Below are 21,550 nucleotides of genomic sequence, written 5' to 3'. Positions count from 1 at the left end.
CTCATGTCACAAAATATTGTTCTTTTGATTTTTTTCCCCCTGCCCGGTTAAAAATGTAACAAACCTTATAAGCTTGTGGGCAGTACAGAAACAGGCAGCAAGCCAGATCCGGGCTGTAGTCTGCCAACCCGCTGATCTTAAAGATAAGTGACAGAAATAAAGGGAAATATAAATGTCATGATGTTTTAAACTAGTGAAGTGAAATTTTTTTCCTTCGTAAATGGAATTTAATTTAGAGTCAAAAGTAACATATACAACCGGGAGCTATGGACTTAGGGAGCTGGAGCACAGACGGTCAACTGTTCTCCAAATTTCATGCTTGCTGGGAAGTGGCTGCCCGGCCTGGGCTACACGTCCCTGCCCTCCTGCCTTAAGGTGGGGTCTGGGCTGTGAGTGGAAGGGGAACGGTATGTTGCAGGCTGACGCCGGGAAGATGTGAAGGTGCCTTCTCTCTTCCTTGCCTGCTTATAGAACCCCAGGGCTGCAGGAGCCTCAAGATGGAAGGCTGCGTAGAAGGCTGCCTGCCAACCAGACATTGGACATTTATGTGAGCAAGAAGTAAATGCCTATTCAGTGAAGCCACTGACATTTGGAGAATGATTTGTTACAGTAGCTAGCACTGCCCTCGTGATCTGGTAGCATGGTTGGCATGTTTTACCTCTCCTGGGATACCAACGATTCCTCATCAGCCAGCGAAAGGGCACCGCGGCACGGATAACTCTAATATTGAGAAATTATTGTGAAATGCAGATATGGTTTTCATGTTTTGAAAACCAAGTTTCTCTTTCAATTTTTATTTTACCTGGAGCTCACTCCATTTACATTTTTGAGCACACTAGGTGGTAGGGAGAAATGACCAGGTGTATGTCATGGGACGAGTGAAAAAATTTCCCAAGTAAAGTGACAGAAGGAGTTGCCAGGATCTGTTGGGAACAGAGAGGGAGTTGAGTCAGGGTGTGGGGGTGGGGGAGGCAGACAGTGATTGTTCAGGTACAGGGGACTTTAGGATGAAACCACCTCTGCCTCTCTTAGGTCTGAGTGACCCGGTGCTTGCCAGGCAGACTTGGGCTACCTGACTCGCCACAGTGGAATCATCACAGGGACACTTTTACTCTTGTTCCCCCCAAATTGATGCATTCTTCTGCCTATATAACTCTCAACATCCAAATAGCTCCCCCTCCCCCCCAATTTTACCTAGGAGAAGGCAACATTGTTATTTTTTAAAAGGAAAAAATGAAGGAAAATTCTAATGTATCTGAGACAAAGTAATTTAGTGCTGTCAACATTGGCAACAAAGGAGACCTCTTGGTTAGTTGTGGACATGACATCAGTCCCAGAGCACAGAGAGATTTTTTTGGCAAAGCACATCTGAACTGAAATAGCCTAATCAAAAACAATATCAAATGCAAAATACAAAATACGATTGAAATAGCCTAATCACCTACAATGGGTCTGCACCCACAGGAATGGATTAAAAGAACATGGCCTTTTCTGGGGTACACAACAGCGTCAAACTACCATACCTGGGTACATACCCAATAGAAATGCAAACCTACGTGCAGCACGATGCATACACAAGGATTTCAGAGCCACGCTGTCCATAATAGCCTCACACTGGAAACCACTCCGAGGCCAGGAGCAGCAGGATGGATGAATAACTTGTGGCCTTTTAACACAATAGAATATGCTACACAATAATGAGAATGCATGAGCCACAGCTACACCCCATGATGTGGAGGATTCTCATAAGCATAATGTTGAGCAAAAGAAGCCAGATGCAGAAAGTGCACATTCCATCTGATTTCATTTATAGAAAGTTCAAGATGGCCAACCAAACTCCGATCACGGAGTTGGGGCAAAGGGCATCTTTGGAGGAGTGATGCCTGGCAGGGGTCCTCGGGGTGGCTTCTGGAGCTAACACTGTTTTGTCTCTTGATGTGGCAGCTGTGGTCCGATGGTTGTGTCCGGTTTGTGAAAACCCACCAAGCCGTAAATAATGATGTGTGCACATTTCTTTAAACACATTAAACTTGAAAAGTTCTTTAAACTTTTCAAAAATCCTGTAAAATATATTCTTCTCACACTATATTTTTAATCTAACCAAACGGCCAATCATTTTTAAAAGTTTCCAAATGTTGATGAGGGCACAGGAAAACAGGCCTTCTCAGGGAATGCAAAGTGCGACATTCTTTGGGGTTGGCGATACAGCATTGTATATCAAATGCCTTAAAACCATTCATACTCTTTGACCATTTCTAGGACTTTATCCAAAGAAAATAACCAGAGATGTGCCTAAAGATTAATGGGCAAGGACATTCAGCATGGTGTTACTTATAATGTTGAAAAATTGGAAACAGACTCCAACTTCCATTTCTGGCAATTGGACAGAAGGAGGTAATGCAACAACCCCCCCTCCCATATTTCTACAAACACAAAAGCATGCTGTATAAATCATAACACAAACATTAAATAAATCGTCTAGCTCTATAGTCTAGCTAGAAAGAAATGTTGCTTTCTGGAGTCAGAGAGGGCTTGAATCCCAATATAGGTTCTCCCTGTTGGGGGCTGAGGTTTCCACACCAGCAGAGGGTTAAAAGACATAACTTTGACCCTCTGAGATGGGGAGCTGGCCTTGAGATGCCTGCCCAGAGCTGGTCATGGGCCGATCACCTCCTTCACGAAAGGGAGGGCGAGGTAAACTTGCCAACCTCCCAGTGAAGTAGCAAGGATGCTTGTTTCTTGCTGACACTCCAAGGGGAGGGGCTGAGAAATAATCTGAGAAAACAAAACCTCAAGCCTATGCAATAAAGTCATGGCATCTGAAAGCACGTTATCTTTCTGGCATGGAAATGCCAAGGTGAGAAATTAATGGGAAAATGGAGCCCAGCCCCTGCTCCACCAGGCAGAAGCCAAGGCCATCTATTCTACAGCGAGTCTTCTATGATCCCGAGCAGGCAGTGCTCCTGCAAGGAAAAATAAAACCTGCTGGAACTAAGAAATGCTCTAATGTTGAGTCAGCAGATACCACACCCTTGAGGGCCAATAGCCTGGGATCTTAAAATAATAAAACTGTCTGATGAAGACTATGAAATGAGTTGTTTAAATTAATTACAAGCATAACAAAGAAGGAATGGAAACTGCAATCAAACAACAGAATGCTATAACAAAATAATATGGAAAAATTTAACAAGGATGAGAGAGAACTTCTAGGGAAGAAATTACTTCATGGACATGAACTCAATGAATGGGTTAAAGAACTAAAGGAGAAAGTTGCAAACCAGAAAAATAGATTTGAGAAAATTACTATGAATGTACTGCAGAGGGATTCAAGGGTGGGGAAAATAAAGGTTTAATAGACAGGAGGCACGAGTGAGAAGTTTCAACAGTGCCTAATAAGTGTGCCGAAGGAGAGAATAGAGAGAAGGGGCATGTGGAGTATTAGAAGAGATAGAGGTGAGGGTTTTCCAGAGTTGATGAAAGACATGAATCCTAAAGCAGATAATTTTTCAAAATTCACACAAACATGTCACATTAATACTTCAGAATGCAAAGGTAGAGAGAAAATATTAAGAGCAACAGAGAAAAAAATTACTGACAAAGGAAAATGAAGTTTTTTGATAATAGGAATCACATAAGCAATAAAAAAATGCAGGTAAACATTGAAATATTATCTTCCATGTGCCTAGAGAAAATACCTTACAACTTAGAATTCTATACCCAGATAAACTGACATTTATCAACTTAATTCTATATAAAGAAAACATAAAACATCACTAGAAAACCCAAAAGAAGACATGAACAAATGGAAAATCACACTCTGTCCTTGAATAGGAAATCCCCAAATTAATCTGCAAATTTTACAATATCTCACATATAATACCAATGCATTTTTAGAGCTAGATAAGCCATCTTGAAGTTAATATAGAAAAATAAAGACACAAAAAGAGCCAGAAATTATGTTTCCAAAAAGAAGAGGAGTGGCAGGGAGGGACGGAGTACTAAGGCTATCAGATATTAAAACATATTATAGGGCTAGCATCATTTTAGAAGTGTATACCAAAACATTAACGGACAGATTAATGGAAGTATATGGTATAAGAAATTAGTATATGATAAAGTGGCATTGAATATTATGTGGGGAATGGGACTCTTCAGTAAATAGCATTGGGCAAATTTGTAACCACTTAAGGAAAAAATTGTGTTGGGTCCTGTGAGAGGGACCAGTGGTTGTCCCCCCAAAGCCCTTCTCTCCCTCTTCCAGGGCACATGGTTAAATGTAGCTGGCCCATTTGTGGTTGGATGCAACTCGACCTTACCAATAGAGTGTGAGCAGAGTAGGCATGAATTCTGGGCCAGGATGTAAGACCCTGGTGTGCCCCCCACTCTGCTCTCTTCCCCCCTCTCACTTGCTGCCACCCCGAGGTAGAGGCACTCCACACTGACCTAGAGACTAGGAAATGGAGAGGAAACCCGATGGGACCTGGATCCCTGGATGCCCGCCTGGACCCAAGCCACCCACTGATGTGGAATGCCCACCACGCTCAGTTGAGGGCTTTAGAATCTCCTTTCTAAAGTTGCTAGCATCCACTCGATCTCACACAAATCCCTAACTTGCTTCTCAACAAAATAATCTCTACATGGAGTTTAATTGAAATGCAAAAAATGATACATGGGAGATTTTTTTAAACTTCATTTTTTGGAAATAATTCTAGTCTCAAAGGAAGTTGCATAGATAGTACAGAGAGAGCCCATGGACCCTTTCCCCACCTTCCCCCAGTGTCTCATCTCACATAACTGGAGTATAATAGCAAAAACCAGAAACTAGGTTGGTACTATGTGTGTGTGTAGTTCCATGCCATCTTATCACACATGTGTAGATAGACACGTGTAACCACAACCAGAGTCAAGATACAGAAATACTCCATCACCACAAAGAGTTCCCTCAGGCAACCTTTTATAGTTCACTGCCTCCCTCTATCTCACCTTCCTTAACCCCTGGAGACCACTGATCCATTCTCCATCTCTGTAATTTTGTCACTTCAACAATGTTGTACAAATGGAATCATGCAACATGTAAAAAATTTGGTTTCTTTTCACTCAGCATGACGCCTTTGAGATGCATCCATGTTGTTACATGTATTAAGAGTTCTTTTTTATTTATTGCTGAGTAATATTCATAGTATGGATGTACTGCAGTTTATTTAATCATTCACTTGTACAACCTTTTCGGTTGTTTCCAGATTTTGGTTATTTCAAATGAAGCCACTATGAATAATGGTGCCCGGGTCGCTGGACCAAAGTTTTCAGTTCCCTGGGGAAATGTGCAGGAATGGGATTGCTGGGTCGTATGGCAGTGTGGTAAGCGTGTGTTTAGTTTGAAAAGAAAGGCCAAGTGATTTTCCAGAGTGGCTGAAACATTGTACATTCCTGCTAGCAATATATGAGTGATCCAGTTATTCTATATTCATGTAAACATTTGGTAGTGTCACTATTTTTTAATTTTGCCATTCTGATAGGTGTGGAGTGAGATACCTTATTGTGGTTTTGCCTTCCGTCTCTCAGTGGCTTGTGGCGTTGACCACCTTTTCATGTGCCATCTGAGTATCTTCTTTAGAGAAATATCTCTTCATGTCTTTTGCCCATTTATTTTCTTTCTGGTGGAATTTTGAGGATCTTATAAAAGACATTTCTCCTGGAGGAGCTCAACCACACCTGCATGCTCTCCAGCGTGTCAGTTCTCACTGATTGGAAACCACCTGAAGATTTTTCAATAGGGGAATGCATTCATAAATTTGAATAAAGGAATGGGGAGTAAATAAAGGATATGCACTTGGGATTATATTTCTGTGTAGAATTTAAACACACAGAACAAAACTCTATCATTTATGATACATACTTTTGTCCTTAAAGTCTGAGATCAAGGAGAGAAAGACTAAATGCCATCTTCAGATCAGAGGTTACTTTTATGATGGAAAGACAAGAATTAATTGGATAGAGAGACCTTCAATTCTACTTGTAAAATTTTATTTCTTAGGAAATATCTGAAGCCAAGATGGCAAAAATTAACATGGATCAATTTGGTGTAGCAATCAACTGGGTGATATATTTTTCTCTGTATATTCTGTATTTACGAAATCTTAATTTGGTAATTATTTTAAACTAATTCAAAGACAGTTAAAACACCCCAAATGAACAAGTTAAATTGGTTTAGCAAGTTACAATGCTTGCTTACCCAGGATGGAACACCTTATGATCTTTAAAAATCATGATATCAAAGAACATTTAGGGATATGAGGGAAATGATCAGGTACATTTGATGTAAAAGGGTAGATTAGAAAACAAGTTGTATAGAAGCTGCTTCTTTCCATTGCATATCTATAAAGTCAAAGATAAATAGCAACTTGCTATCCATGGCTTTATCTGAGGAGTGTGACAGGTGACTTGTGTTTTCTTCTGCTTACCAATTTTCACCAGAAAAACAATCTAACGAATAATTTGTTTATTCAGGTAATATGTCAAAATAAACTAAGCAATTTTAACAGCACTGTTCGACGTCAGACAAAATTATTTGGGAACTATTTTGCTACTCTTCCTGTGCATGCTGCCCTCTTGTGGACCAAGAGAAGCTACTATTCGTGCGCATGCTGCCCTCTTGTGGACAAAGAGAAGAATGCTACGTGAGCAGAGACCAGTCATTGATACAAGCCGGATGTGTTCTTTACACATTGGTAAAGGTAAGATTTGTAACTTTTATGATTAAACATCAATGCATACTCATTATAGAAAACTTAGGGAACTCATAAAAGTACAAAGAAAGAAAAAATCACCCATCATCCCACTCTACAATTGGCTCTAGATTCTGTGCTCTTGGGCAGTGAAGATGTAAAGATCAGTATAGCTCTCTTTCTGCTATTTGGGTGCTAACCTTGGCCCTGACTCTGATAATTTGATTCTTGCTTTGTTTCCTTTTTTGCTTTTTTTAAAGCCTTAACTCCCCATTCCTTGTCCCTACCCCCTGGTAACCTATATTTTTGACTCTAACTCTATGAGTTTGCTTACTCTACTTGTTTCAAATCTGTGAGATCATACAATGTTTACCCTTTTGTGTCTGGCTTATTTCACCCAACATGATATCTTCAAAGTTCATCCATGTTGTCACATGTACCAGGACTTCATTCCTTTTTACAGCTGAAAAATAGTCCATTGTATGTATATAACACATTTTATTTATCCAGTCATCGGTTGATGGACACTTGGGTTGCTTCCATCTTTTGGCAATTGTGAATAATGCCACTATGAATATTGGTGTGAAAATATCTGTTCGAGCCCCTGCTTTCACTTCTTTGGGGTATCTACCTAGTAGTGGAATTGCCAGGTCATATGGTAATTCTATACTCAGCTTTCTGAGGAACTGCTGCCAAACTATCTTCCACAGGGGCTGCACCAGTTTACATCGCCATCAGCAATGAAAGAGCGTTCCTATTTCTCCACATCCTCTCCAACACTTGTTATTTTCTGTTTTTTTAATAGCAGCCATTCTAATGGGGGTGAAATGGTATCTCATTGTGGTTTGATTTGCATTTCCCTGGTGGCTAATGATGTCGAGCATCTTTTCATGCGCTTTCTGGCCATGCATATATCCTTCTTTGGAGAGATGTCTGTTCAAGTCTTTTGTCCATTTTTAAATTGGGTTGTTTGTCTTTTTTTGTTAAGTTGAAGGATTTCTTTACATATACTGGAAATTAATCCTTTATCAGATATGCTGTTTACTTTTAACAAGCCTCTTTATTTATACAAATACCTGGTAACTTTACCCTGTTCAGATGTCTTGATCGCTTCTAGCACTTTTATTTTTTCTATTATAAACAATGCAGCAAAGGACACTTTTTCTATCTATCTAGGTGAACGTAAATAACTACGTCTATAGTGTAAATTCCAAACAGGGTCCTACTTGAAGGCCACATACATTTATAAATTTAATAGGTATTGCCAAATATCTATTGTCCTTCAGAAAGTTGCATCACTTTAGGCTTTTACAACAATGCACGGATGCTCATTCTCAAGCCTCTAGTCTCCCAAACACCAGGTGCTAATCAACTTTTAAATTTAATGTTTGTCAGTTTGATAGGTGACAAGTTATATCCCATTTTTGTTTTGGTTTGCATTCCTTTTATTATGGGTAAGGTTCAATATTTTCTCCCTGTTCATTGGGGATCTATGTTTCTCTGTACCCTCATTAATACTTCATCCTTTTTTCTTTTGGGTTCATTTTTCCGTTGGTTCGTCATCTTCCTTTCTGTGTTGTTGTTTTTTTAATACTTGTGATTTTTTTTTAGCTCTGCTTAAATTAAGAAAATCAGCCCCATTTCACATAGGTTGCAAATGTTTTTTTCAATAATCATTTTGCAATTCCTTATTTATGGGTTGTTGTTTATTTGTATGCCCTGCAGGGATGTTAAATGATTAAATTAGTAAAATTTGTCAATTGTCAATTTTTCCTTTACAGTTTCTGGATCACCATGATTTGCAATAAAAACATTTTAAGCAACTGGCCCAAACCCAAGGGAGGTAGAGGCTGGAGCTGGCCAAGGTGGGGACGGGGCCGAGCCTGGGGGGCAGAGGGGGGGTGCTGCAGAATGAGAACCAAGAACCCAGGAGGCGGCGGTGGGTTTGGGCCTCACCGGCAACGCCAGTGTGGACGGCTCTCCGGAGCTGTCATCTGAGGTGCGGAAACCAGGCTCAGGGAGCGCGGCATTGGTGGGGCTCTGCTGCCACCCAGTGGAATTTCTCGTTTCACCACAGCTACTATTTTAGCCCATTTCTTCCCATTTGTACTTTTAAAATTGGAGTCATACTAGATATGCATTTTGCATCTCATCGTTCTTGGCTCTGTATTTTCCCAACATTTTATTATGAAAATTTTCAAATATACAAGAAAGTTGAAAAAAAATTACAGCAAACACCCACTTACCATCTAGATACTACCCTTAACACTTGATTGTATTTTCCTTTCTCACATGTCTATCCAATTGTCCATCCCTCTATCCATCAATCAATCCATCTTATTTTTTGATGCATTTCATAGTAAATTGCAGACATCAATACACTTCTCCCTAAATAAGTCCATAAATGCACATGCTATCGACTAGAGAGCACAATTTGTTTACAGTGATTTCCTTTGGATACAAACTTTACACACAGTGAAATGCACAAATCTTAATAGATGTGGTTTCTATCCCCTTTTCCATTTACCGTTTTCTCATAAGCATTCTGCTTAGAACTGCATTACGCCCACAAATTAATCGAGGATGGATGAAGACCTCTGTGAGATTTATCTTTCCGTCTGGGAACACAGCGTGTCTCCATGTAAACCTTTTCACACATCTCCATTCCTTATTCCACTTGGGTCTCCTATAGCAAGAAAAAAAAACTCATTCATGTGTACAGAATCCACTGATTCCAGTCTATTCCCACTGCAGCCCCAGGCAGATTGCGGGTGACAGTTGCATCTCTTTCTTGCTCACGTCAAATGCCTCTTGGGAAGCTCCCTGGGAATTACTTATTGACTGTTTTTCATCGTTGCCTCATGCCTCTTCAGCAAGACACTGGAAGCAAGCTCCCTTCATTTTCAGACAGAAGACCTTCCCCTCTGGGTTAGTTGCATTGGCTATTAAATCCTTATCCAACAGCTCCAGGACCAGGGCGCACAGGTGGCCCTCAGTTCCCGCTCTGCCTTCTCCCAATAGTCCTCGGTCAACTGCAACTTCCTATGGGAAGGGCTGGTGTTCTGCTTGATGCCTGAGATGCCCATCCAGGTGGCCCTGTGGCCCCTGATGACATGCTCATAGGCCACCGAGTGCAGGCTGAGCTCGTCATGGGACAGCTTGGTCCCATTCTGTCCCAGCTGCCGTGCAGCTGGCCATGGTGTCGGAACACAGTATGCTCAGCCAGCTTGACCTTCCGGATCAACTCCATCTTCTCCACTTGGCACAGGCAGCCTGCTGGACCGGGGGTGGCAGTGGTTCTCCGGCTGAGGGACTGGGGGAGGAGAGCAGGCGAGGCCTAGAGGGCGGTGAGAAGCCACCCGGGTCAGGAAGAGGCCTCCTCGATGGCCTTCCCCGTGTCCGCGGCCACAACGCCAGTCCCACCACTTTGATGTGCTCTGGGCTCAAGCAGAGGACCCTCCCTGAAACTCTTTTTATTTTTTTTAAATACATAACAACTTTATTGAGATATGAGTCATCTATTTAAAGTGTACAATTTAATGGTTTTAGTATATTCATAGAGTTGTGCAACTATCACTGCAATCAATTTTAGAGCATTTTCATCACCCCCAAAAGAAAGCCCTTAGCTGCAGCCCCTGGCACTCACTAATCTGCTTTTCATCTTTCTGTGGATTTGCCTATTCTGGACATTTTCTATAAATGGAATCATACAAAAGTTGTCTTCTATGTCTGGCTTCTTCCACTTAGCAGAATGTCCTCCAGGTTCATCCACACTGCAGCGTGTAGCAGGCCTTCATCCCCTTTGACGGCAGAATAACACTCGACTGCACGGACAGGCCATGCTTTGGTTATCCCCTCAACCAGGGATGGACGTCTGGGCTGTTTCCACTTTTGGGCTGTTATGACTCATGCTGCAAGGGACATTCACATACAAGTTTTTGTGTGGACAGAAGTTTTCATTTCTCTTGGGTAGATGGCTCCCTAGGAGCGGAAATGCTGGCTCATAAGCTGGAACGCCTTTTCACCGTCACATGTGCTATTCCTGAAAAGGACACCCCCACCCCCCACCCCCAACCCCAGGCTCTACCCACCTTCAGTGCAGCCAGGTGTGGGGCGGGGGCTCTCAGCCGTGGCTGCCCCCAGCGTGACCAACCATCCCAGTCTGCCTGCAGCGTTTCTGGCTTTATCGCCGGATGTCCTGTGTCCCAGGCAACCCCTCGGTCACAGGCAGACTCATCACACCGTCACATCACACAACCTGGCTTGGCCACCACTCACCTTTAAGAACCCTGAGGCTAGATTCTGATGGAGCTGGTCTGGGGTGGGCCCGGGGACCCCACCCCAGACACACGCAGGGGAAAGCATCCCCAGCTGGCCAGGCCACAGCTCCTTGGGGATGTGGAACTTCTTCTTGAGCACAGTGTGCAGATTTTGCTCTTTGCCTTTCCATCTTTGTGCGGTTTCCAATAATCTGACAGCATTCAGTGAGTTCTTAGCTTTCCACGCCAGAACCCTAGACCAGCCTGCAGGGCAGGACCCCCTTTCCGCTTGTGCCAACCAGGGTTCCGAGTCACAGTCATTGGAAACCACCTCCATCTGATTTAATCTGAAGGGCGGTTAATGAAAGAATATTTGCAGAATCTAGGAAGGACTGAGAGGGAGGCTTAGCGGTGAAACCAGCCAGAAAGACTGTCCGAAACCATCCTAGAGAAGGACTTTCGTGAGGACATCGCCCTCCCCTGCCCTCAGCACAGGCACCCACCGTGCTGTGGGCACCACCGATGCTGGCAGTCAGTGCTGCCCCTAGAGCTGCAGCCTGGGCCGTGCCCCCTCACCCCCACAGGGCTGCTGTGCTGTCCCCACCCTCGCCAGCATGAACCGGGCACGGGCCAGACTCTCGTTGCCCCCCACTCCCAATTCAGTCCCCCATGGGTGTGTTGCTTGGCCAAGCCTGGGGTACGTGCTGCCGCCCCCACTGGAAAGGAGGCTGGCACGTGCAGGTTCTAGAAGAGGAGGTGTCGGCTGCCTCTAAGGTGGCGGTTCCTAATCAGAGGAAGCAGTTGTGCTGGGCAGCTGGACCATGTGACCATGGCCACCAGCCCACCCACCCCAAGGAGTACATTGGGGGTGGGGTAGCCTTCCTCTGGGGGATATGGGGGTCTACAGGCTCTCCTCCAGCGGGCGAGCTGACCTCCTAGCAAATTCCACTGCAGCCCTGTGTCAGCAGGGGCAAGTTGGCTAGCACGGCCGACTCCTCCGGGTCTGCCTGGGACTTCCCAGTTTCTTTAGAATTTGGACTATATTTCTGAACAGGCACAAAACTCAAAATGTACAAAAGGAGAGACCATGAGCAATAAATCTCACTCCAGCCCTGCTCCCCAGCGGCCACCCCTGTTACCAGCTACTTTTGTGTCCTTCCAAAAGTGCTTCACAGTTGCCAGTACACGGGTATTTCTAAGTGATGTACACGTGTATCACTCAGCTGTGTATATGTGTGATGTACAGATCACTTATATATGCATATATTTGTGTAAAGTGAAGCCATCGACCTCTATATGTCTATTCTTTTTTCTACACAGATAGCAGAGCAGTGCATTCGTTATTCTGCCCCTGGCTGCTTCTCTCTGAAAAATATATCCTGGGGCTCTGCCCTGTCAGCTTGTCCAGCGCTGCCTCATGCTCCGGATGGTGCCTCAGTTTCCCATTGATCAAATGTCCACCATTAATTTAACCATCACCTCCTGAGGGCCACCTAGATCACATCCGATCATTTACTAATAAAAACACAACAGAAGGTGCAGACACTTTTTGCAATCTCTTAAAAATTTGGCAAAATCCATGAAACCGAGGCATTTGGGGTTCATGTCTCTGCATATTCCAGGGGAATGAATGAAGGCATGAATGAATGACTGGAATGCTTGGATGTGGCTTTTAAAAATAGCAAATGCCATCAATTTGAATGATTGGCTCCCAGGTAACACACTTCTTTCAAGCTGCTGAGTGGCTTCTGAAGAGATTCTACTGTAATTGTGGGTACAGTCAACCCCCCCCACCCCAACCCACCCCCCCAAAAAGCCTAGTAAAACAGAAGGGCAATTGCTTGGAAAATTGGGCCAAAATAGTTGCAGGCTACAGTTCAGTCTTATAGCTTCCAGCACCATTAAAACTCAACGAGCAGTGTGTGTGGCCCACAAGCAGGCTCGCCATTTCCACAAGTCTTCCATTTTCCAGTGCCCAGTGGGGAGGAAAGGGGGGAAGGAATGGAAATGGCAGGCAGTCAAGGCTGTCCATGTGGTGCCAAGCCCTGATGAGGCATTTTATTGTCTTGACACAGAAAGCAAATACCTGGCCCACTGAATCCAAATCCTAAAGGCCTGCACTATCCGTGACACAATATCAATCTGTTGAAAATGTGTCATTGAGAGCTTCGTATGCCTCTGAGTATAAATACGACCACCCTTCCAGGAATAATGAAGCCACATGCGTCATCCTGGCTGGTGCTGTGCCACCTGAGGACGCCGCCACCTGGGACGGAACTGGCCTTGACCTCATCTTGCCAGGCGAGGGCTCGGCGAGGAGAAAGGAGGAGGGCGGGGATGCTGGAGGGCTGCACGCTGGGTTGACATCCAGGTGGCTTGCCCAGAATGACTGCCAAGTCCTCTCGGGCCTAACTGAAGCCTTGCCTGCCTCTGCAGATGGCTCCTTCTCGGAAGCCAGGAGAGGCAGACTGGGAGCTCCCGTTCACAGGGCTTCCGACCCCATGGGGGCTGGGAGACTTCGCGGCCTTCTGACCAGAATGTTCTTGGCCTGAGCTCGCTGCCTGAAGAAGCCACGGGCAGGGGAGACGAGGGCACCATCCTGGGGGTGGACAGTTGTTTTGTTATCTGCTCCAAGCAGCTTGCCAGCCCCTGGGTGGGGGGCAGGCTGGAGCTGGCGGCATGGGGCAAGGTGGCTCCCAGATACTATTGTGAATCACGCTGCAGTCTTGCTTAGGCCTGCGGTGACAGGTGACAGCTTGCTCTTAGAGGAAACGAATTACTTCCCTTGGGAGACAATCATGAGCGCGTGTTCGGAGCCCTTGCTTTGGCTCTCACATGTCGGGGCTCCTTTTGATGTGTCCCGTAAGAGTGAGGACCCCCGAGGGAAATGCAGGGCTCAATAGAATCATTTAATAAAAATGCCCCAGTCAGGGGATTTCAAACTGGAAATTCACTCTCACGTAGTGACAATTAGCCTGGGTCACTGCCTACTTCTAACCCGGTGCCTCTCAACCAGGAACGATTTTGTCCCCCAGGGGACATTTGACCCTGTCTGGAGGTATTTTTGGTGGTCACAACTGGAGGACGGGGGTTACTCGCTTCTAGAAGATCAAGACCAGGGATGCTGGTAAACATCCTACAATGCACGGGCCAGCCTCCCACGCCACCCCGCCGTCCTCCCACCAAAGAATCCAGTTCAAAATGTCAACAGTGCTGAGGTCGAGAATCGAGAACCCTGCTCTAACCTGACCAATTATAATGTCTTAAAGATCTCTAAGTCCTCAACATGATTATTTTTCTTTGCACATCTGTGAGTTTATTCATAGCTTCTGATTCAACTTGGCTTTGCTTGTGTTCATCGATGCTATTCTTGTGTGCTTACATTGCAATACTTTTCCTGCCTCTGATTTTTTTCCAGCTTTGAGATATAATTCACATTCCATGCAATTCACCCATTAAAACTGTACAATTCAATGGTTTTTACTGTAGTCACCAATATGTGCAACTTGCCCCATAGTCAATTGTAGAACATTTCCATCACCTCCAAAAGAAACCCATACCCTTCAGCCATCACCTTCTCCTCCCTCCATTCCCCTCCTCTGCCCCCGAGCCCTGAGCAACCACCAATATACCTTCTGTTTCTTTAGATTTCCCTGTTCTGGACTTTCATAGGAATAGAATCATATAATATGTCAAGACTTTTGTGTCTGGCTTCTTTCACTTAGCACAATGTTTTCAAAGTTCATCCATGTTGTGGCAAGTATCAGAACTTCATTAGTTCTTACGGCCAAATAATTTTCCGTTCTATGGCGAGACCACATTGTGTTACCTCTTCGTCTATTGGTGGACATTAGGGTTGTCTCCACCTTTTGGCTGTTATGAATAATGCTGCGGTATACAGATGTGCACAGTTTTTGTGTGGAATGTTTTTATTTCTCTTGAAAGTGGAATTCTCTAGATTCTCTAGAAGTGGAATTGCTGTGTTATATAGTAACCCATTGTTCAATCATTTAAGGAACCACCAAACTGTTTTCCAAAGAGGCTGCACCATTTTATATTCCCACTGCCTTTGTTTTTTGACCAAGTATGTACAGAACATGCTTGACTGCAGGTTCTGGAAGGTGAAAGGCTTCAAGGAAAGGGATAGATTTGCAGACTGGAGCTGAAGAGGAGCATATAAGCCACAGACACACTGTGAGATGCCAAATAAATGCTTTATTTAAAATGAGTGGATAATTATGACAATGTTATGTGTACACAGGAAATTTCTTTAAGAAAGCTCTTGGCAGCCATTCTAAAAAGGAAAAGTCCTCAGTTCAGACCTTTTGTTTTGAAAATTTGATCACAATCATGGGCTTTACTTAATTCTGCCATTTGGTGAAATGTTTCTCACAGAGGAACATGGTAGAACCTATTAGTGACAGGAAAGCGGTCATGATTCCTAGTGGGAACACATAGGAGAGGCATTTCCTCATTAGTATATCTTTATCAATAGGAAAGTTTTGTGGAAAGTTAAGGGTGGTTTGGCCAAAAAAGTCCACAGCAAAATTCCAACTCACTGTAGCTACGGTACAAGCACAACTGAGGAAAAGAAAGATGGCGGCCTTGTTGTAACATGATCGGAGGAAGTCTGGGTACGGGCCATCGATCCAGCTGACCAAAAGGGCCACCGAGCTGAAAACTAGGGCTACTGATTTCATAAAATTATCCAGCAACATCAGGTCCTGGCCGTACGCAATTTCACTGGAAATGACCCAGCTCATGTTGATCTGACTGTATACTGGCAACTCAACCGGAGAACCACAGATGTTAAAAATTTGAAAATAAAAAGCTTCCCAAAGTCCAATGAACACGACGGGAACGATGGTGCTGTCAAATTCGCACACACGCCAGGACCTGCTGTTTGCTAGGACCAGACCGAAAGCCCAGGATAAATAACTAAGAAAGAGGCCAATTTCCAGTGCAAGTGCTGCTTCATCTTGGGTTGGTTATAGAGGTAGAGGAGTTATGAAGTCAAGCCAGGAACACAGGAGAAAAAATAAACAAACATATGGGATGAGCCATGGTTTCAAAAGTGCTAAATATTTGTGTCTTGCTTTCTTGTCTCTAAAAGTTACATTTAAGGGATATATAGATCAGCCTTCAATTAGTGTTCTAAATATTTTAGATGAGAATAAAAAATCCTAGAAATCCTGGGCCATGGTGGGAGTATCAGCTTGCAAACCTTTTTTGGAGTGCAATTTTGCTGTGTCAATCAAAAGTTGAGATGTTCTTATCTCTTGTTCTGCAACTCCAATTCCAGGAATTAATACACAAATATTCACAAGTTTTCAAAAATATATGCACAGAGAGGTTAGCTTTAGCAATGTTTACAACAGAGAAAAACTGGAAATAACCTAAAGGTCTATGAATAGTGGAATGCTCAAATATATTATGGCACATCTAAGATGACTGTGGAATATTATGTGGCCGTTACATAGAATGAGTCCATCTATGTCAACGGTCTGAAGAAACTTCTGTATTATACCCAAAAAGTGAACCGAACAACACGGCATGAGTATGATCATTTTTGTCATAATGAAAACAAACAGAGTTTTCTTTATATAAACAAACATGTACATATACTTTTTAAAAAGCTTAGAGGACGCACACAATTCTAGGGAGATCAATTGGGTGAGGTAGAACTTTTCATTTCTTATTTACCTACTTTACTATAAATTTGTCTGTTTTTTTATGGCAAGCATGTATACTTTTGTAACTAAAACCACACCAAACATGACCTTGACAAGCTACAATATGTTAAACGCAACAAATCATGACTGTTTTTTTTTTCCTACTCACCACTTGCTCAAAATTTCAGCTTTAGTGTTGTTGGCTTCTTAAAAATCTCCTGATACGTTTTATATGAAGCAAAAATCCTCTCTGAAGCAAAATCTAGACTGAGTCCACTTGATTGGATCTCTTGTCAATTCTTATCCTTGGGAGTGAGTGATTGGGATTATCAAACGATTATACTCCTAGGGTTTCCCCTCCATTGTGCTGCCCTGAAGGGAATGATGGTGACAACTGCACAGGTGAGGGACGGAATGAGAGGCTGCAAACTATATCCCCTTGCTGGGTAGCCTGATGCACCCACACTGCATCCACTGATCCCCAATCTTTCGGGGAATGTGCTTTTTTAATTGCATGGAGGCAGCAGTTTTACTACTTAGGAAGAAATATGACAAGATTAGTTTGGGGTTGGCTGCCAGAGTGATGAAGTCCCTATCCATGAACACCTCCATGCCCCAGAGGTCTGAGGGGACAGCCCCCAGGAGCCGTGAAGATTTTGATGGAGAGAGGGGATTGGGAAGCAGCACGTCACAGTCGCCAGGGAGTCGGGCAGCCCAGGGAGCCTCTGGTGCCGTCGTGTCTGAAAACAGACTGGGCGGGGAAATGATTTCCCTGAAGACTAAATTTGAAAGACTCCATATATCTTACTTTATGATTTTACCCCTGGGCCTTGTGGTAGGACTCAAAAGTTCAGATGCTTGGGAGATAGCAAATACTCTTCAGAGCAGAAAGAAATGTCAGACAGGGAAAGATGCCCAGCCAGTATTTAAAGATCCACAATGAGAAATGAACCAGCTGTAGTAAAAGAGATACTGTTAGGTAGACCTTGGGGCTGAACAAAGCCCAGGAAATCCCTGGATCCCACAAATTATTTATTACACACTTATATTGTGCTTATATAGGTCATGCCCTATTCTAAGTGCTTTGCACTATTAACATATTCAGTCCTCATGACAGCTCAATGATGGTGGCACAATTATGGCTCCCATTTTATAGATGATGGAATTGAGCACAGAGAGGTTAAGTAACTTACTCAATGTCACACAATATAAATGGCAAAACTGGGCTCCAGAGCCCTTGCCATCAGACGCAATGTTTCGTGGCTCTCCTAATACTGCAAGGCATTTATTCACATCAAGAGAGAATGAACAAGTAGACAAATGCCATGTTGATTAAGATAGCGACCAGCTGTGGCCTTCTCTATGTCCTATAAAAGATGAAAATGAATCTTGAGAGATAGCAACATATGGGGAAATATAAAATACACTTGCCTCCTTCTCTCCTTTATCTCAATGTGTCAGAAGACCTTGTAAAGTGGGTACTTCAAAATGAGCAAAGATGCATTTCATTTATTCAAGGAATTCTACCCTGTGGCTTGGCAACACCATTGCTTTCATGTCTAAGTCACAATTTAGCCATCGACTTTCATACCCTGCCACTAAATCACATCACCATTTTCACACAAAGGGAGATGTGACGGAGAAGACGGCAGCACCCAATGTTGAGTTGTAATTTGTACTCAAAGAGATACACGCACATGGCCACGGTGCAAAAAGCCAAGAACACAGAGGCCAGGAGACCATGACGAAAAGGCAATGAGGCTCATTCGTGTCAAAATTACCGTGGCCTGGGCCTCCCTCTTCTGTGGGATGCTCCTGTGACATTTAACCTTTTTACAGAGAAGATGAAGTGATTAAACTAAAGTGACCTCCTCCCCCCAGCAAGTCTCAACGATCTGAACCAGAGGGAAAAAAATAACTAAACCACAGCGTTCAAAAAAAGGGAGGGAGGAGGACTTCTCAGAAGTACCAAGAGTGGTAACTTCCCAGCTGTTAAGGGAAATAAGTACAAGAGGACATTCTTATATTGCCATGACCGCCAGGCTGGTCAGGGAGTTCTGAGTGGTGGTCACGTGACAGAGACCAAATAAAGCCACAGAGTAGCCAACTCCCTCTGGAAGAGTTGAGAAGTCTTTCTGGAAGAGAAATTTCTGATTTCAAGTGCCAGCGCAAATAGTCATGATAGTTCATGAGTCTTCATAAGCAGGGAATCTTTCCTGAGGACAGTGAAAAATGGACAGAAAGAAAGATTTTCCATGAAAGGAGTCAGCTTTCACTAGAGAAGGCCAAGGCTTCTAGAACGTGCCTTCTAAAGTTTCCCGGTTCAGGGATCCATGGGTAGAACTGACAGTCTGAAATTCATAAGGCTCTCATGTAAGGTTTTGTTTTGCATGCAAAGGTAAATTCCATTCTTACGTCACCCTCTGAACTTTCTGATTCTGCTTAATGTTGTAAACTGATACATTTTAATGACCATGGCCCAAATTCTAGAGACTCACACACACTAAGCAGACAAAGTGAACCCGGGGAAAAAGTGGGCGAGAGAAGAGCAAAGGGCAGAAGGTGGACACAAAGAGGGAGAAAGTGGGGAAAACTTTCTTTTTGTGTTTTTATTTGAGGTAAAATTTACAGAGAGTAGAATGGACAAATTCAGCTCAGTGAATTTTTACATATGTATATGTCCATGTAACTCCCACCAAGAACAAGCTACAGCTCATCCCTGTTTACCAAAATGTTCCCTCATGCCTCTTGTCAGTCTAAGCCACCACAGCCTGCCCCACACCCGGATGTAAGCACTCTTCTCGCACCACAAATGAGTTTTGCATATTTCTGAACATCATATAAATGGAATCAAAGCAGTATTGTACTCTTAGTGTCTGGTTTCTTTCCCTCAATATAATGTTTTTGAGTTTCATCCATGTGCTTGGCTGTATCATCACTTTGTTTATTTTTATGGCTAAGGAGCATTCTGTTGGATGGTGTTCTAGTTTGCTAATGCTGCAGAATGCAAAACACCAGAGATGGATAGGCTTTTATAAAACGGGGGTTTATTTCACTACACAGTTACAGTCTTAAGGCCACAAAGCGTCCAAGGTAACACCTCAGCAATCAGGTACCTTCACCAAAGGATGGCCAATGGCATCCAGAAAACCTCTGTTAGCTGGGAAGGCAGCTGGCGTCTGCTCCAAAGCTCCAGCCTCAAAACGGCTTTCTCCCAGGACGTTCCTCTCTAGCAAGCTTGCTCCTCTTCAAAACATCACTCACAGCTGCACTCAGTTCCCTCTCTTTGAGTCAGCTCATTTATATGGCTCCACTGATCAAGGCCCACCCTGAATGGGCGGGGCCATGCCTCCATGGGAACATCTCATCAAAATCATCACCCACAGCTGGGTGGGGCACATTCCAAGCAAATCTAACCAGCACCAAAACGTCTGCCCCACATTACTACAAAGATAATGGCATTTGGGGGACACAATACATTCAAACCGGCACAGATGGCTAGAGCCGATTGAGGTAACCCCTGTTCTGTTGATGAACATTTGCTTTGTCTCCAGTATTGGGCTATTAGCAGGAGGAACGTGATATTAAAAAAAGGAATATGTTTTCTTTTTAATTTGATGTTTACACTCAAGCAGCAGACAAATTGTACCTTGCAGAAGGAGGTTTCTCACAGGCTTGACTACTTGGTGGTCAAGCAGATGCCAAGATGGCTGTTGACATTTCACGGAGAAGCCACACACATTATTACTGCCACCCCTGGTTTTCTCCATTGGGGGAGTCTCCATCTTAGAAGAGGGGACAAGAGAACTCTAGGAAAGGCAGACAGAAACTTCTAGGCTCCAAAAGTCTTGCCCCACTCTTCTAGAGGAGGGAGCAGGTATCCTAAGGAGAAGAGCTGGAGGGCTCTGTGGATGGTGTGTGGATTGTGAGCCAGCAGGTCTCTCCAAGGAGGGCCTCCAGAGAGGAAGAATCTGTTGCCCACATATCTGTTTAATATTCTATGCAGACCCAGTCCACATGGGTCCACAGACAGCATTTATGGTCCATACATTTAGTTGACAGACTTGTATGTCACAGTATGGAGAAATTTCCAAATACTTTGCTCTCAAAGACCAAAATATTCTTTGAGGAGACCATTCCAAGTTTGCCCATTGATTTCTATCCTGTGTTCTCAATGCCTCCTTGGTCTGTGAAACTCTAAGATTAAAGTGAGTATGTCTAATTTTTAACCTACTAATGCTATATTTATTCAGCCATTTATTTTCAATTGAGGCCTTTGAAACACCAGAAGAGCTGTGAGCAATCAAGCCACATGATTATCAGGGTTGTGTTTTGTATATATCACATCCCCACTTCTTTTGGTTGAATATTTCGGTGGCATGTTACACATGAAAGGTGCCCAATTGATGTTTGGTGAAGGAATTAATCAGGAAATGAATGATCAAAATTTTTCCTCTTCGGTGTGATTTTGGAAGGTTATTAAGTAAAGACATTAGGGGGCTTAGAAGTTAGTCTGGGAGCCAGTAGGACCACCCACGAAGGTTGGGCAGAAAGGCATTCCACAGTTCAGGAGGGGCCCTGCTGCTGGGTGGGGTCCTGTTAGCAGTTACCTAAATTTGTGTAAACAAGTTTAAAAAAATAAAATAACTATCTTAGGTTTTGTCTTAATAATGACCAACAGAGAAGTGTTTAGCCCCCAATCCCAAATAATGAGTGGAAAAGGTAACTAAAGCTGATCATAGTTTGAAGGTTTAAGTATGAGTTAGACTTACCATGTACTCCAGGAATCCTACTACAAGTTTTCTACCCAAAAGAAATGAAAATTTGCATCCACGCATAAACTTGAATGCAAATGTACAGCAGCTTTATTTATAATTGCCCCATATTGGAAACA

General features: G+C 43.5%; 1 protein-coding gene across 1 annotated transcript; it reads right to left on the bottom strand.

Annotated features, from left to right (window-relative positions):
• Positions 1-7,670: 7,670 nt before the first annotated feature.
• On the bottom strand, positions 7,671-16,048 carry LOC119523305 (the record flags this gene model as incomplete). The annotated part of the gene is made up of 3 exons (XM_037822071.1): positions 16,033-16,048; positions 15,378-15,962; positions 7,671-7,699 (listed from the first exon to the last, which is right to left on the bottom strand). Coding segments are annotated over exons 1-3 (630 nt in total), but the record flags the coding sequence as incomplete, so codon positions are not given.
• Positions 16,049-21,550: the final 5,502 nt, after the last annotated feature.

The sequence above is a fragment of the Choloepus didactylus genome, chromosome X (genome assembly GCF_015220235.1).
Source record: "Choloepus didactylus isolate mChoDid1 chromosome X, mChoDid1.pri, whole genome shotgun sequence".
Classification (NCBI taxonomy): Eukaryota; Metazoa; Chordata; class Mammalia; order Pilosa; family Megalonychidae; genus Choloepus; species Choloepus didactylus.
The sequence above is the reverse complement of the archived record's forward strand: the minus strand, read 5'-3'. Positions and strand labels throughout refer to the sequence as shown.